This window comes from Canis lupus, chromosome 14, assembly GCF_048164855.1.
Source record: "Canis lupus baileyi chromosome 14, mCanLup2.hap1, whole genome shotgun sequence".
Classification (NCBI taxonomy): Eukaryota; Metazoa; Chordata; class Mammalia; order Carnivora; family Canidae; genus Canis; species Canis lupus.
The window spans coordinates 38,926,445-38,942,479 of NC_132851.1; the positions used below are offsets into that span (position 1 = coordinate 38,926,445).

At 58.5% G+C, this 16,035-nt stretch overlaps 1 protein-coding gene across 1 annotated transcript; it reads left to right on the plus strand.

Moving 5' to 3' along the window:
- Positions 1-12,261: 12,261 nt before the first annotated feature.
- On the plus strand, positions 12,262-15,295 carry LY6L (lymphocyte antigen 6 family member L). Its single transcript, XM_072773921.1, has 2 exons — positions 12,262-12,523; positions 14,561-15,295. Exons 1-2 carry the CDS (start codon positions 12,262-12,264, stop codon positions 14,779-14,781), a joined length of 483 nt encoding a protein of 160 aa, XP_072630022.1. The 3' UTR covers positions 14,782-15,295.
- Positions 15,296-16,035: the final 740 nt, after the last annotated feature.

Genomic DNA, 16,035 nt, shown 5'->3' on the forward strand with positions numbered 1-16,035 from the left:
GAGAGATCCCACCCTCCCCACTCACGGGCGTCTTTATGCCCTGCCACCCTCCCGTATGGTTTACCAATCTGACAACACCGTTCAGAGCATGTTCAGACATGGGACTGAAGCAGGCCTCTTCCTCTGTGGGGCTTTGCTGCCTTGCAGTTAGGAGACCCCTGGAGGTGTCACACTTCTTGCAGCTGTCCCTTCTAGGGCTCGGTCTCTTGCACCCACAACTCTGCATGCATTCCAAGTGGGAGAATGCGCTTGTAGAACTGGTGGTAAGATCTGCACACGTTTCCCTTGCCCAGAGCCGAGGCCGTGTGGACCACACGCGTCCCCTGGTGCCTGGAGGTGGCACATGGCCATGGGAAGGGAAGGGCCCCTGCATCAGGCGCCCTGGGCGGGCTTCCCTCCACTGGTTCCCGGGCCCCTCAGCCCTCGCTCCTGCCACAGCTCTCCAGCATGTTTTAAATACCACGTTTGCAGTCCGCCTGGCTTTTTCTCCGTGGTCCAGCGGAAGCATTTGAGGGCCTGGTCTCCCTCCTCTCACACAGGGGAGGCTGATGGCTCTGCTGTTGTGGGTTTGCTCTGCATCCCGATTCATTGGGATTATTTTCCACGTTGGCGGTTTTTATTACTTATTCTCTGGGATTTCCGGGTACTCTATCATCTACCAATGGAACTGATTTTACTTCTATTCTTTTTTTTTTTTTCTTAAACATTTATTTGAGAGAGAGAGTGTGTGTGTGTGGGAGAAATAAAGGTAGAAGGAGAGAGAATCTCAAGCAGGCTCCACGCCCAGCACGGGGCTGCATCTCATGACCCTGAGATCATGACCTGAACAGAAATAAAAAGAGTCTAATGCTCAACCGAATGAACCCCGCAGGCGCCCCTTCTTTCCATTCTAATGCCTATTATTTTTCAGTAGTTGCTAATTGCCTCAGTGGGTACTTCTGATTGCATGCCAGATTGTGATGGGAACACTTCTGGTATTTTTCTTACAATGTAAGACGATGTGCTCGCTTCAGCAGCACATATACTATAATGTAAGACGATGACTTTGGGAGATTATAGGAAGCTGAGCCACCCAGGCATCCCAGATAATATTTTTCTTAAATACTTTTATTTTTTAAATTTTTATTTATTTATTCATGAAAGACACAGAGAGAGAGAGAGAGAGAGAGAGAGAGGCAGAGACACAGGCAGAGGGAGAAGCAGGCGCCATGCAGGGAGCCCGACGTGGGACTCGATCCCAGGACCCCAGGATCACGCTCTGGGCCAAAGGCAGGTGCTAAACCGTTGAGCCATCCAGGGATTTCCCCTCTTAAATACTTTTAAATGAGAAAGGATATTCAGGGCAGCCTGGGTGGCAGCGGTTTAGCACTGCCTTCAGCCCAGGGCCTGATCCTGGGGTCCCAGGATCAAGTCCCACGTCGGGCTCCCTGCATGGAGCCTGCTCCTCCCTCTGCCTGTGTCTCTGCCTCTCTCTCTCTCTCTCTGTGTGTGTCTCTCATGAATAAATAAATAAACTCTTAAAAAAAAAAAGAATTTTTGTGTGAAATCCATGCCCAGCCTTCTTTGCTGGGGTACTTTTTTCTTTTTTTGCTCCTGGGGTACTTTCTTGCTATTTCTATTTTCTACTGAATTTGAGATCTTCAAGCTTTCTGTCTCTCCCGGGGTACCTTCGGGTTGTATATTTTTCTCCGCAGTTATTTATGTAAAGGTATATGATGTAGTCTCTTACAATTTAAATTTTTTCCTGTTTCAATAATAACTTTGCTCTTGGTGTTTATTATTTTGTGTATGTCTACTGTTTCTCTTTCATTGATTCAGTTAGCTGCTTGTCTGGCTATTGTAATTTCTTGGAGAACCAAGGTTTTAATGTACTGAGTCTGGTTTGCTGGATACGCTTCTCACTTTCTCTTACCTTACAACTTCCTTCCCTCTGCTTTCTGCGGACTTGTTTCTCCTCCAGTTTGAGCTGAGATTTGACTTGTGTATTGCCAATTCTCTTCCTTCTCAATGAAACTGAAATTCAGGCTTTCAAATCTTTGTCTGTAGCACTGACACTCGAAGGACTCCATGACTACATAAGGAAACACTCACTTCAAACTTTATTTTTTTGAGTTTTTCTTTTTATTATTTCAGCTTCAGTGTGTCTTGCTTGCTGTAGAGAAGTCTGATACCGAGCTATTTTTTCTTTACATATATTTGGGCGCCGTAAGTACAAAGCACTATTTCTGGATCCTCTAAGCCACCATTTCCACCCAGCCGGTCTTTGCACCCGTGGCTGCCCCCGCCCCCCTCCCACTCGCACCTGCCCCTGATGCCCACCCCAGGCTGCACCCCCAGCTGTCCCCGGGCCCCCAGGATTGCCCCCAACACCCCAGGCTGCCCCCTCCGCCCCACTACCCCCTCCTCCGCCCCCAGCTGTCTCGGGGCCCCGCCCTCCCCACCGCTTCCCCCCACAGCTGTCTCAAGGCCCCCTGGCTGCCCCGCCCCCGGCTCGCACCTGTGCCTGATTCGGCGACCCCAGGCTGCACCCACCCCGCCCCTGGCTGTGCCCCCAGCTGCTCCGACACCCCCCAAGCCGCCAGCCCCAGGTGACCCCAGTCACCCCTGCCCCCGTGCCCGCACCTGCGCCCCCCCTCCCCCCGCCCTCACCTGCGCCGCCCCCCCCATCCGCAGGCCGGTGTCTAGGTGTCTACGCTGCCCTTCCGCTTCTTGTCTTCGCTCCGTTTCCTCCGTCCTCACTTCCTCCCCGCGGGCCCCCGGTAGGAGGCTCCGATCGCTGCTGCGGTGTCGTCCCGTCTTCCGGGGTTTCCGCCGCGTCCGCCCTGCGACCCTCGATCCGCGCCCCGCCGCGCCTCCCTGACCCCCACCTGCGGGCGCGCGGACCGCGAACACGGCTGCCCTCTGCCGGCGGCGCGGCGAAGTGCAGCGCCCTGCCCCGTCGGCCCGTCCGCTCCGACCGTGGGTCCCGCCCCGGGGCCGCAAGGACTTCCCCTCCCCCTCAGCCCTTCCGCTTGCCGCCGAGCCTCCGAGGGCTGCGCCGGGTCTCCGCGCCGCGGTGCGCACTCCGGCCCCGGGTCCGAGCCCCGCGTCCACCAGGGCCGCCCAGGAGCCGGAACCTCGCTGACTCCGCCACCCTCCGACACCCCTTGGACACCCCTCGGACACCCCTCGGACCCCCCTCGGTTCCCTCCTGCCTCTCGTCTCTACCCTGACGCCCCTGCAGGTGCCCCGGGGCCAGCCTGGGGGCTGCCCCTGTCTCCGGGGCCTGCCCAGGCCACTGCGAGGGTGGGGTTCTGCTGCTTCTCTGATGACCCGCACCCCCTTTCTTGCTAGAAACGAGTAAGTAGCAGAAGTTACCCTGGGGTCTCCAGAATTCAGTGTGAGATTCTAAATGTAGCGGTAGTGCGAGGAAAACAATTGGGTTTCATATATTGATTTTACAGCCAGTGACCTTGCTAAATTTGTACATTGATTCCAATAGTTGCTCTGTATCTCCTATTGGACTTTCTTTTTTAAATTTATTTAATTTATTTATTCATGAGACACACATTGAGAGGCAGAGACACAGACAGAGGGAGAAGCAGGCTCCATGCAGGGAGCCCGACGTGGGACTCGATCCCAGGTCTCCAGGATCACACCCTGGGCTGAAGGCAGACGTTCAACCGCTGAGCCACCCAGGCGTCCCCAAAATGGTGGTTTTATTAAAACCCTGGGACAGGACCTGAGGGCAGGAAGAGCTGCTGGCCTGGGACAGTGAGTGGTGGCTGATTATATACCTGGGGTTGGGTGAACTAGAGATAAGGGAAGTTTCTATAGGACTTTCAGTGGCTGACAAGACCCACAGGATACTGGAGGCCTTGCTAGTGTCAGACCAAGGTTGTTTCTCCCTGTAGCACGAGCGTGAAGACAGTTGGGGGCGTCCTGGAGGAGCGCTGTACTCGGCCCACCCCGAGTATCTGTCAGTGGGCTGCAGGCTATAAGGACATTTGATCGTACCTACATTTCCTTCTGGAAGTTACTTGTTATTGATAAGTATGCTTTGCTCTTGGAAATCAGTAAGACATTTGTAAACTGAGGGAGACTCCGTTCTTGCAGGACTGTGCCCTCTAGAAGTTAATATTTGTTTTTCCCTCCCTTAGCTTTAGGGCAGCCAGGAGTCTGAGGCACGTCCCACACACCCCACCGGCGGGGTGGGGGTGGGAGTGGGGGTGGGGGTGGGCATGGTGGCCTGGGCCTCAGCTGGCCTTCTGCTCCCTCATCAGAATCACCGTGTGTGTATGATTTTTTCTGTCTTCCCTCTTAGCATAATGCTTTTGAGACTCATTCCTGTCACTGCATCCATCTGTAGTTTATCCCTTTACATTTGTTGGAAAACAAAGTTCCACTGAGTAAATCTAAATATTTTTTTGGCTTTATTCACCAACTCATGAGTCGGCATCCCATCCAGCTGATAGAAGGGTCCTGTGGAGCTTCATGAAATACAAGACCTTTCCGGGCAAAAGGCAGTGGGAGAAGCCAGCAGTCCCCTTCCCGCAGGCAGTGGGGGTGCTCGCCAGGGGTGCCCCGGGCAGATCAGCTCCCAGGAGCGGAGCAGGTAATTCCAGACTGACTGGTTTAAGCTTCCACTGCCAGGAGAGCTGCCAGCAGGGGTTGGTGCCCGGGGCTGGGCCTGGAGACCCCATGGGGGCTGTCGTCTCGCATGGAGCACCTTGCCAGGTGGCTGTGCAGACGCATGGACGAGCCTCTGTGAACGCGTGCATCCAGGTCCGTTTGGACCTGTCTTCTTATCCCCTTGGGGTAAAAGCCCAGGAGCGGGACTGCTGGGTCACGAGCTAGGGGTATGTTAGACTTTATAAGAAGCTGCCAAACATTTTCCCAAACAGCAGCTCTGGCCACGAGTGGGCTTCGGTTGCTCCCCGGCGCTGGCGCTGCCGTCGGTGTGGTCTCAAAGGACGTTCTAATGGCTAAAGAGGCTGAACGTCTTGTCCTCAGCTCTTTGCCATCTGAACTCCTTCTTGGGTGAAGTGTCAGTTCAGACCCTTTTTTGCCCATTTATCATAGAGTTGTTTTTTTTTTTATTTCATCATATGCACTACTTTAATATACACAAATATTTACTCCTGTCTTTGGATTTCAATTTTATTTCCTTAAAGTGATGTGGAAAACAAAGACAGAAGGAAAATTGTCAAATTTCCTTTCAAGGGGAATCCCTGGGTGGCTCAGGGGTTTAGCACCTGCCTTCGGCCCAGGGCGTGATGCTGGAGTCCTGGGATCGAGTCCCACGTCGGGCTCCCTGCATGGAGCCTGCTTCTCCCTCTACCTGTGTCTCTGCCTCTCTCTGCCTCTCTCTCTGTGTGTGTCTCATGAATAAATAAAAGATTTTTTAAAAATAAAAATATAAAATAAATTTCCTTTCAACTCACAGCCCATCCGCACGTCCCTGAAACAGGCAGGGACCTTCCCCTCGGAGCTCAGCTGCCTCAGTGGTAGCACCCTGCGAGGGCCGCCGGTAATTCCAGCCTGACCCCAGGCCCCTAGGAGTCTACTTGAACATATAAAAATTCCTTTGGAAACTTCTATCTCTAAACCCTGAGGTACCACAGATACACACCCGAAGGGTCTCCTGACTCAGGCTAACAGAGCTTCTCCCAACAACAGGCAGCCCCCTCGGGCCCGGAGACCTTGCTTCCAAAGCACCTGGGAAGCCTGTGCTGGCCCTCACCCCGCCCCAGCCTGAGAGTCCGTGATGGGCTCTCCGGGGACCCCGGAGCAGCCCTTTCCGCCCTTGGGTCCTGCTTCTGCGCTTTAATAAAACCACTTTACTGGGACACCTGGTGCTCAGTCAGTTAAGCATCTGCCTTCAGCTCAGGTCATGATCCCAGAGTCCTGGGATCGAGCCCCACATCAGGGTCCCTGCTCAGTGAAGAGTCTGCTTCTCCTTCTCTTTCTGCCCCTCCCCCTGGCTCATGCTGTCTCTGTCTCTCAAATAAATTTAAAAAAAAAATTTTTTTAATCACCTTTTTGCACCAAAGACGTTTCAAGAGTTCTTTCTTGGCCGTTGGCTTCGAACCCTAATGTCTTTTCCTGCATCAAAAGCACCTTTCTGAAAGCAGAAGTTTTAATTCTGATGAAGTCTAATTTATGTTTTTCCCTTTACAGATCAGGCCGTTGCCTAAGAAACCTTTATCCAGCCAAAGTCACACAAATTACCTCCTGCACTTGTTTCTAGAAGTGTAAGCTCTTTTGTTTACATATTAGTGCCATCCCATAGATAAATGACCGATAATTGCACCCAGTGCTTGAGTAACCACGGCTAGAGATGTGGTTCAGATTCACTTTTGTCATGTGGAAGTCTAACTCTTCCAGCGCCGCTGACTGGAGACACAGCCCTTTCCCCCACTGAATTACCTTGATGACTTTATAAAAATCAATTGACCATATATGTGTGGGTTTATTTCTGAACGTGCTGTTCTATTTCATTGATCCATGTGTCCACCCTGAGGCCTAAAGCAAAACTTTCTTAATTACTGTAGTCTTCCAGTCTGACTTAAAGCCAGGTAATGTTGTTCTTCCTTTTCAAAGTGTTTTTGGCTGCTGTAGCTACTTTACATTTTCATGTAATTTTTCTATTCGTCTCTCCCAGAAGCCAGCTGGGGGCTGACTGAGGTTGCATGGAGCACCAGACCAGTCTGGGGAGGTTTGGAGCTCACAAGAGATCTCCCTACATTCAAGTCCTCTTTATTTTTTTTTTCATTTTTTTTGAGTCTTCTTTAATTTCTTCTGACATATTTTGTTGAATTTATTGCTAAGTATGTCATGTTTTGATGATATTCTGAATGACATTGATTTTTAAAATATTTTGTAATGATTTTTTTTTGAGAGAGAGCACGTGTGCATGGGGGAGTGGATTAGAGACACAGAGGGAGCGCGAGAGAGAGAGACTCTTTTTTTTTTTAAATATTTTATTTATTTATTCATAGACACAGAGTGAGAGAGGCAGAGACACAGGCAGAGGGAGAAGCAGGCTCCGTGCAGGGAGCCCGATGTGGGACTCGATCCAGGGTCCCCAGGATCACACCCCAGGCTGCAGGCGGCGCCAAACCACTGCGCCACCAGGGCTGCCCCAGAGAGAGAGACTCTTAAACAGATTTCACACTCAGCGCAAAGCAGGGCTTGATCTCATGACCCTCAGCCAAAATCAAGAGTTGGTTGCTCAAAAAAAAAAAAAAAAAGAGTTGGTTGCTCAACCGACTGAGCCACCTAGGTGCCCCCCCTTTTAAAAGATTTTATTTATTTATTCATGAGAGACACAGAGAGAAGCAGAGACACAGGAAGAGGGAGAAGCAGGCTCCCTGCGGGGTTCCCGATGCAGGACTTGATCCCAGAACCCCAGGGTCATGACCTGAGCCAAAGGCACTCAGCCACTAAGCCCCCCAGGCGTCCCTTTTGTAATTTAATTTAAAAATTTTTTATTGGAGTAATTGTAGATTCACATGGAGTTTTAAGAAATAACAGAGTGATCCGTGTACATTTTACCACTGTCTGCTGATGGTTACGTTTGCAAAACTGGATGTAATATCACAACTAAGATGCCTACACGGATGCAGTCCCCCAGGCCCACTCCCCAGGCACTCCCTTGTGTGTGTTAGTGCTACGATCTTAGCACCTGGGAGGATTCCTGTGTCCACCACCATGGTCAGGATGCCCATCAGCACCAGCACCTCCCTCCTGACCCTCTACAACTGCACTACCTCCCTGCCTCTCACCCCTTCCTCTCTAACCTCTGGCAACCGCTAACCTGCTCTCCATTTCTAGAAATTTGTCATTTCAAAAATTTTACGGAAGTGGAGTCGTACACTATGTTTCTTTCTGGTATTGGCTTGTTTGACTCCACTTAACTCCCTGCAGATTCATCCAAGTTGTGCGTATCCACAGTGGGCTCCGTTGACTGTCAAGGAGTGTTCAGGTGTGCACGGGCCACAGTTTCACCTGTTGAAGGACATCTGGGCTGTTGCCGTTCTTGCCATCACAACTGAAGCTGCTGTAAGCACGCACATGCACACGCGGGTTTTCTGTCTACACACACATTTCCACTGCTCTGAGATAAACGGCCAACAGTGCAGTTGCCGGATTCCACGGCAATTTCATATCTGGTTTTATACGATATTTCAAACTCTTTCCAGGGTGGCTGTACCATTTACCATTCCATCAAGTGAGGTGTCGGTGGGGCAAGGGCATACCCAGACATCTCAAGAGGTGTGGGATGCAGGTCGGGAGGTGACATTCCTGCCCAGAGCCCCAAAGCACCCCCTAGCCCCCATTAGAGCTGTGAGATGCCAGGAGCCCCGCTGAGCTGCCAGGGGTCAGAGCAGCTGCTTGGAGCAAGAGCCACGGTGGAAGGAGCCCTGCTACCCGTCCTCTCCCCCAACGCCGTGAGCAAAGGGCTAACGCCAGGACAAAGTGCCACCGGCCCTGTTCCCTTTGCCTCTGTGGGACGTGTGCCTGTCAGGGCCCAGGGGCCAGCCTCACTGATGAGGCTTGGGTGGTGCGGTTGACGACCCGGGGATCAGAGAGGGGGAGGGGGAGCACCAGGGGGTCCCGGTGAGAAAGCTAGAGGCACCTGGGCTGGACTCGGGACTGTGTAAGGGCAGGGACCCCGGGCTGCGGAGCACAGGCGGTGCCCCACGAGGCGGGCGCGGGGAGCCTGGTCCCGGCCTGCGGGGGGCTGACCACACTTGAGGTTTCAGCCAGGAGCTGGCTCTCCTGGGGACCTGGGGGAGAACCGTGGGCTGCCCCATCATGGACCCGAGCACTGCCCGGGGTGGTGCCGGGTGGCCTGGCGGGGAGGCTGTGGCTTGCCGAGCGGAGGTGACGCCTCAGCGTAGCGGGTGTACACGAGAGGCCCGGGAAGCTTCCTCCTGAGGGTGGCAGAGACCTGGCAGCGGCTCGGGCACCCACAGCCCTGGCCGGTACCCCGAAGCTCACTGGAGCCTTGCGGGGCTGGGGCAGTGTCACGACGGTCAGGGCACGTGTAAGCGGCTCAAGGTCCGTGAGGATAATGGGCCCCCAGTGTGGCCTCTGTCCTGGGGTCTCCCGTCCAGTTGGGGGGCTCCGTGCAGCCCTGGGGCTCTGCGGTACTTCGAGGTGCTCCGCTCTGCTTGTCCACGACATCAAGTACCCCCCACAGGCTGGGCCACATCAGGAGGGCTTCTGCGCACTCCGGCCAGGAGCTGACTCCCTCTGCCATGTCGGGTGTGACCCAGGATCACTGTCACTCACTGTCGCTTCGAAAGACAGCACCCAGAAGATTCTGTCTTTGTTTTGCTTTGTTTTGTTTAGGGGGAGAAAAAAGCTTTCTGGAGCAAGTCTGGGAAATGGAGATCACCAACTAGGAACAACGGTCCCCTGGCCCAGGCCTCTCCCGGGGTCAGGTCCTCTGTGTCGACTGCTGTCATCTGCATGTCCTGTTCAGTAACCAAAATTTACATTAAAAGAAAAATTATTCCCCATTTTCACCTAGAACTTTAGTCTGGCGCCATTGGATACAAGAGGGACAAAAGTATTATTACGGAAAAACATTCAGGAGTTGGTGAGCACAGGTCCTGGATTTTTTCACTATTTTAAAATAGGTTTATAGAGGTTGCTCAGCAACCAGTTTATAGGAGCCTTCAGACAGGGGCATAAGGGTGGGGGGCCCTCAAGGGGTCCCCCGTGCAGACGGCAGCTCATTCATGGCAAAGCAGTGCGTACCGCTGGGCCGAGGGTCAGTGGGAAGTGCCTTTCTGGGACCTGGTGCATCGAGACCCCAGACTGCTGCTCCAGACGTGTGGTCCCTCTGGGGCTATCTTGTCCCCTCCCATCAGCTGCCTCAGCCTGTCCCCCACCTGTCCATTAGCATGCTCAGTCCGCACTGTGGCCTGGGGAGACAAGGAGCCCGGGAGCCCCTCACCTGCCCTAGGACTGGGCCCGATTGGCTGCACCCCACTGCTGTGCTGGAACCTGAGCAGAAACCAAACACAGGCACGGAGGCCCCAGAGAGTGTGGCCCGGGGCAGCAGGACACACTGGGCTGAACCTAGACAGAGTATCAAGGCAGCCAGGGTCCAACGGACAAGGGGCAAGACGCCCGTGGGATCCCCCCAGAGGCACCCTCTGCCCCTCAGCTCAGTGCCTTGGTGGGGTCGGCCCTGTGGTTTCCACCCTGGAGGGACATAGTGCACACAACGTCCAGCCTGGGATGGTGTCTGAATTGCCACGGGCCATCCTCTGGGGGAGCAGGAGGTGACCCACTGGGCACCTGCTCTGGGATGGAGGACACTTTTTCTCTGTGTTCAGCTGACAAATGAGGGTTGTGGACGGGCCTCTCCAGTGGGCGGCCACATAGTCACAAAATGCTTATTGGGAGAATTGCTTGTGAGCCCAATGCCTGTCCCCACGGGGGGTGGGGCTTGGTGTAGGCCAGCGTGGAGCTGGCCAGGGGCCCACTCACAGCCCATGAGTCGGGAGCCCTATAAGTGCCCCCAGGGGCGGCCCTACCTGAGCAATCCTTGGGGGGCCCGGGCAAAGGCTGGCAGGTGTGCAGGACAGCACACCAGCGTCAGTGACACGTCCTGTGGGGGGAGCAGCGCCGCGGCGGCTAGGAGGTCCCAGAAGCAGAATTCTCTTTCCCTCCTGCTGCACCTGAACCTCAGCAGGGCCTCCTGAGCCTCCTGGTGACCAAGGGCTGTAGGCCCCACTCCGGCTCTTGGCTTCTGAAAGCCAAGAGATCTGGGCCTCGGGGCCCTCCCCTGTGTCCCCCCAAAACAGGGCTCTCTGTGGAAGGCGACCAGCGCTCCTGCACCCCCCGCAGGGAAGCAAGGGCAACTAGGAACTGAGGTCGTGGAAAGGGTCCTGCTGATGGCAGGCTGGCCTCCTGGCTCTTCTCTCACGTCTGCCTTTGCCTTCTTTGTGTCCCCCAGCCACTGCTGCCTCCCAGAAACCCCTTCCCCCGGGATCAGACCGGCGGCCAGGAGGGCAGCTGACGGTCAGCGATGGCAGCTCTTGGCCCCACCCTGACCGCCCTTGCCCAGCGATTGAGAGGAAACAGCCGCCCTGGAGATGGCCACCTGCTGCTCACGGGCTCACTGTGCAGCCAGGACAGCACCGGTCAGTCCTGCTCTGCGGGGACGCACTTTGCCTCACCCCTCCCTGGAGAGACCCCTGCTCTGGCTCTCACAGGCTCCAGTGGCTGCAGCCGGGGCTTTAGGGGTGGGGGTGGGGATGGGGGCAGCACTGGCCCTGGGCCCTGGGGAGGTGGCCTCAGGCTCTGGGTGCTGGGACCTGACAGCCCCCCTCCCCTCCCTGCCCCCAGGCCCCCCTCACAGCACTCCAAGGAGAAGTTAGACTTGGAGCCTGTGTCTGGTCCTCTCCGGTCTCCCCCCCCCCTTCTCCCTCCCCCTTCCCTCCCCAGGTGCAGCCTCCACCTCCCCCTGGGCCTGTGACACCCCGGGGTGGGGGACAGGGACCCAGTGGGCCCGAGGCCCTGAGGCCCTGCTCCCGGAGCCAGCGGACTGACAGACGGAAGGACGATGGGGCTGAGGTCCCCGTGGCATGGACCGCAGGGGACACCCCGCCGGCCCCCCTCCTGCTCAGCAGCGGAGGCTGCGGTCCTTGGGACGGGGAGGCCCTCCCTGGGCGGGCGGGCCCTGCTGCCCAAGAGGGGCTGGCGGGTCCCCACGGCCCCCCACCCAGCGCCCGTCCTCCAAAGGCCAGCAACCTGCCGCGTGCTGGACGGGGTGCCGGGAGGGTGCTGGGCCGCGATGGGGGGGCGGCGCGGCCTGACGCGGGGAAGGGGGGGCGGGCGCGGAGGAGGGACGGGGGGAACAGGGGCGGGGGAGGGTCGGGGGACACAGAGGGGGGCGGGGGGAACGGGGGCAGGTGGGGGAGGGGTCGAGGGGGGCGGAAGGCACGGGGGCGGGGGGAGGAGGACAAGGGGCGGTGCCGGGGCGGGACCGGGCAGGGCTGGGGGCGCGGAGCGCGGGGTGGGGGGCGGTGCCGGGGGCACGGAGGGGTGGGGCTGGGGGAGGACAGGGCCGGGGCAGGGCCGGGGCGGGGCCGGGCAGGGCGTCGGGGGGCACGGAGCGCGGGGCGGGGGAGGCCGGGGCACGGAGGGGGAGGGGCGGGAGACAGGGGCGGGGCGGGGCGGGGCGGGGCGGGGCGGGGGTGGGGCCACGGAGCGCGGGGCCGGAGAGGCCGGGCCTGGGCGAGGCGGAGGGTGGGCGCCATGCGGACCCGGGCGGCGGTGCTGTGGGCGCTGCTGCTGTCCGCGGGGCTCGGCGGCGGCGAGCAGCCGCGGAGTAGGGGGGCGGGGGGCGGGGGCGCGGGCCCGAGCGCAGCCGCCCCCCCCGCGCCGCCCGGGCTGCGGGCAGGCGGGAACCTGAGCTGCTACCAGTGCTTCAAGGTCTCCGGCCCGGCCCGCTGCGCGCCCGCCGCCTGCCACCCCGCGGACCGGGTGTGCGTGTCGCACGCGGTGATCCTCCGCAGCCGTAGGTCCCGGGCCCGGAGCGGGCGGGCGTCCCGGCAGCGCCCGGCTCTCCGCTTCCCCCGGCCTGGGGGTGCACACGCCCCGGTGTTCCCCTCCCCCCGCGGCAGCGGCGCCTCCACGCTGCTCCCCCGGGGACTGTCCGCGGGCAGGGGCGCCGGCGCGATGGACCGCGGAGGGAGGCCGGTCGCCCAGACGGCTGACTGCGCGGAGCTAGGCCGAGCGGGGGAGGGTGAGCCGGGAAGGCGCTGCCCGCCGCCGCCCCCCAGCGTCGCCCCCAGCGTCGCCCCCGCTGCTGGGCGGCTTTCAAAACCAGCTTTAGAGGAGACTATAAAGTGGGACGGGAACACCCTCCCTGCCCTCCTGAAATGTCACAGAGCAAACCACCAGAAATACTCCTTTATAAAATTATAAAAATACCCAGAGAGAACTGGACGTGGGGAGACCCATCTGTTCTGAGAAAGCCAGCGGGTGGCTGCGGATTCCGGCCAGAAGGTTCCAGATCCCTGGGCACCTGCCAACACCAACGGAGCCCCACCCCCCACTCCGGTTCCAGGCCTTGGGCCTGCCTGGAGCAGCGGTGCTCAGCTCCCCATAATGAACCACAGGAGGTGTCTTGTTGCTGGCCTTTCCAGTAACGATGCAAGAAAATCCATGTTGCACAACTGGGCTGAGCGGGTGAGAGGCACAGGCATGTGGCTGGTGTTGGGCCCTTGGGGGACCACTGGGACCTTGGGGGACCAGCATTAAGGCCCTTGGTTCCTTTCACCTTCACCTCCTAGAAGGCTTAAAATAACATTTCAAGACAGACCCAGCCGCTGCCTGTGCTTCTGGCACCTGGGCAGGAGCACAGAGTGCCTTGCCCAAGCTGCACCCCCTTGTTCTGGCTGCACCCCCTCCGGGCCTGGCTGCACCCCCCTTGGGCCTGGCTGCACCCCCTCCGGGCCTGGCTGCACCCCCCGGGCCTGGCTGCGCCCCCTCCGGGCCTGGCTGTGCCCCCTGGCCCTGGCTGTGCCCCCTGTGGCCCTGGCTGTGCCCTGTCCGGCCTAGCGTTTCCTTATCGAGGGCGGGAATGTGCGCTTGCGGAGGACATCAGTACTGTGACTGCGCGTTGTTGGAACCTCTTCCACTGGTTTTCATTTTCCCTAAGCAGTTTCCTTGACCTGGGCTCCTCCCTGGGCTTCTGCTTCTGGTTTTGTGGCCTGGAGGGGGGCGGCCTGTTAGTGGCCCTCCCTGCAGGAACTGGACCATCTCTCTGGGCTCTCCTCAGGGGCCCCTTTGCCCCCACACCTCCACCTGAGCAGTGGGGAGAGAGCGCTGGGGACTCCGGGAGGGGGAGGAGGCCTGTTGCCCACCATCAGGTACCCCTAACCAGGGAGCCCCAGCAGCATTCTGGCAGCCCACCACCTGCCCTGACACGATGTCACACCATTGTCACTCATAGAACCTCACAGAATTCAACACGATGAAACCAGCACAACTCAGCACGACCCACAACATAACGTACTACCCCGTAATAAAGGGGGGGGGTCTCCTCCTCTGCAGCTGGAGTTGTTTCGAGTGTTTTCCTTCCTTCCGATGGTCCCTTCCCAGGCTTCTGCCGCATGTCTCCAGGAGCCTGAGCCTCTGGAGCACAGGGCTGAGGCCGGGACAGAGCGAATAGCCGCCGGCACAGCCCAGGCCAGCCTCTCCTGCTTTCCCTGAGATGCTCCCCTGCACACCCCGAGAGTGGCCCGGGGGGGAGTCCAGGCCCTGCGTGGTCCAAGGAAGAGCCCCCCCCCGGGGCAGCAGTCCCCAACTCTGATTTTGTTGTGACCTCGAAGGTGACCCTGGGGAGCCACGTTCCCACTGCCCTGCGGGGCCTGTGGTGGGGGGTCCTGGTAGCCCTTGCGGGACCCACACATTCTCTGATTCTCAGGCTAACTTCGGGCTTTTGCCGTCACTGGGAAGCACCCCTCCCCTGCCTCCATGCCTCCTCCTGTGACCACCCGCCTTGCTCCCTGCAGGCTGGCGGCCACCTGCCACCTCCTCTGTTTTGCAGAAACAAAGGTGACAACTATGCTCAGCAAGCGCTGTGCCCCCAGGTGTCCCAACACCAACATGAAGTATGACTGGATATTGGGACCCAGGATACTTGGCAGCATCATCAGGCAGTGCTGCTCTGGATGTCTCTGCAACAGGGCGCCTGCCACACTGGAGGGTCCCTGGGCCCTTCCAAGGGGGTTCCTGCTTGGAGTGGGCCTCCTCTGGGTCCTGCTGTGAGCACCTGCCTTCCTGCCCCCCAGACCCACTGTATCCTCCCCCTCCTGCCTCTGCCCTGCCTCCATCCCTTTCAAGACACTGGGTGGGACCACCGCCCTCTGAGGTGGTAGGAAAATGCCATTGCCTCCGCCCGGCCCTGGCTGCTTCTCCCATCGCTGTCATGGGCCCCTTGCTCAGACAGCCCGGAGAATGCAGCCCCATCCCACTGAAGGAGAAAGGGCATTTCCCAGTATGGGGTAATGACTCGGCTTCCAATATAAGATTGCTTGCCCTGAACACACTGTCCAGGGCCCCGAAGGGGGCAGGAAGAGTCTGGGCAAGGCCAGAGGGTGGCTGCAGCCCTGACTCTGGCCCTGCCTTGCTCTGGTTCTGATGTGGCCCATCCCCTCCCCCTGGCCTGGCCCCATCTGTCCACAGGAGCCCAGGTGGAGTCATGCTGTGGGTGCCCACCTGTGCATGGAGACCACAGCCATCACTCCTTCTGGAGACAATAAACTCATTGCCTGATCGCACTGTGCCCCTGTTCCTTCAGCTGCTTCCGCCTGTCACCCCCGGACCACGTCCCTCCAGCCTCCTTCTCTACCCGTGTGGCTGGGCACTGTCCAGGACAGGAGTGGTCAGATCTGGACAAAACCATCCAGCTGGGCCAGCCAAGCGCAGGATGGCTCCTGGGTGGCCCCTGGGTTCTGGGCCTAACGCTGGGTTAGCAGGAGGCCAGTAGGCCACTGCGTGGACGTGGGGGAGACCCTGGAGGGTCGGAGCCTGGGGAATGTGGGTGGTGCCCATGCGAGGCACTGGTGTGCAGAGACGCTGGGAAGGGACGGCTGGGCAGTGGGGCCGTCGAAACCCATGTGTGGTGGGCAGCTGGGTTGGAGACAGGAGGGCTGGTGGAAGGGCTGGAGGTGCCTAGGACAGCCCCCCGCAAGGTGGGGGCACAGGTGAGGAGCACTTAGAGATGAGGAGAACCAATGAGAAGCTCAGGGCTGTGCAGGCTGAGCTGGGGCACCACAGGACACCCCAGGGATGTCCTGGAGGACGGGGCTGAGAGTAGGGCCCTTGTGTAGTGGAGGAGGAGGAGGAGGGCATGTGGGCAAGGGTGGCATCAACAGGCAGCACATCCCCCAGAACACGGGAGAGTGCTGAATCCACGCACCTGCCCCCATGCCCAGCTCCTCAGGCCTGCCCGGGCCCAAGTCTGCACACCTCCACCCCCCATGCCCCTCTAGTTGCTCTCCACTCCCCTCATCTTCACAC

What these genes read in the sequence shown, in the direction of transcription:
- LY6L (XM_072773921.1), top strand. Translation starts at nt 12,262, where the DNA reads ATGCGGACCCGGGCGGCGGTGCTGTGGGCGCTGCTGCTGTCCGCGGGG. An exon ending in CGCGGTGATCCTCCGCAGCC is followed by an intron (nt 12,524 to 14,560) that starts GTAGGTCCCGGG and finishes TCTGTTTTGCAG; the next exon opens with AAACAAAGGTGACAACTATG.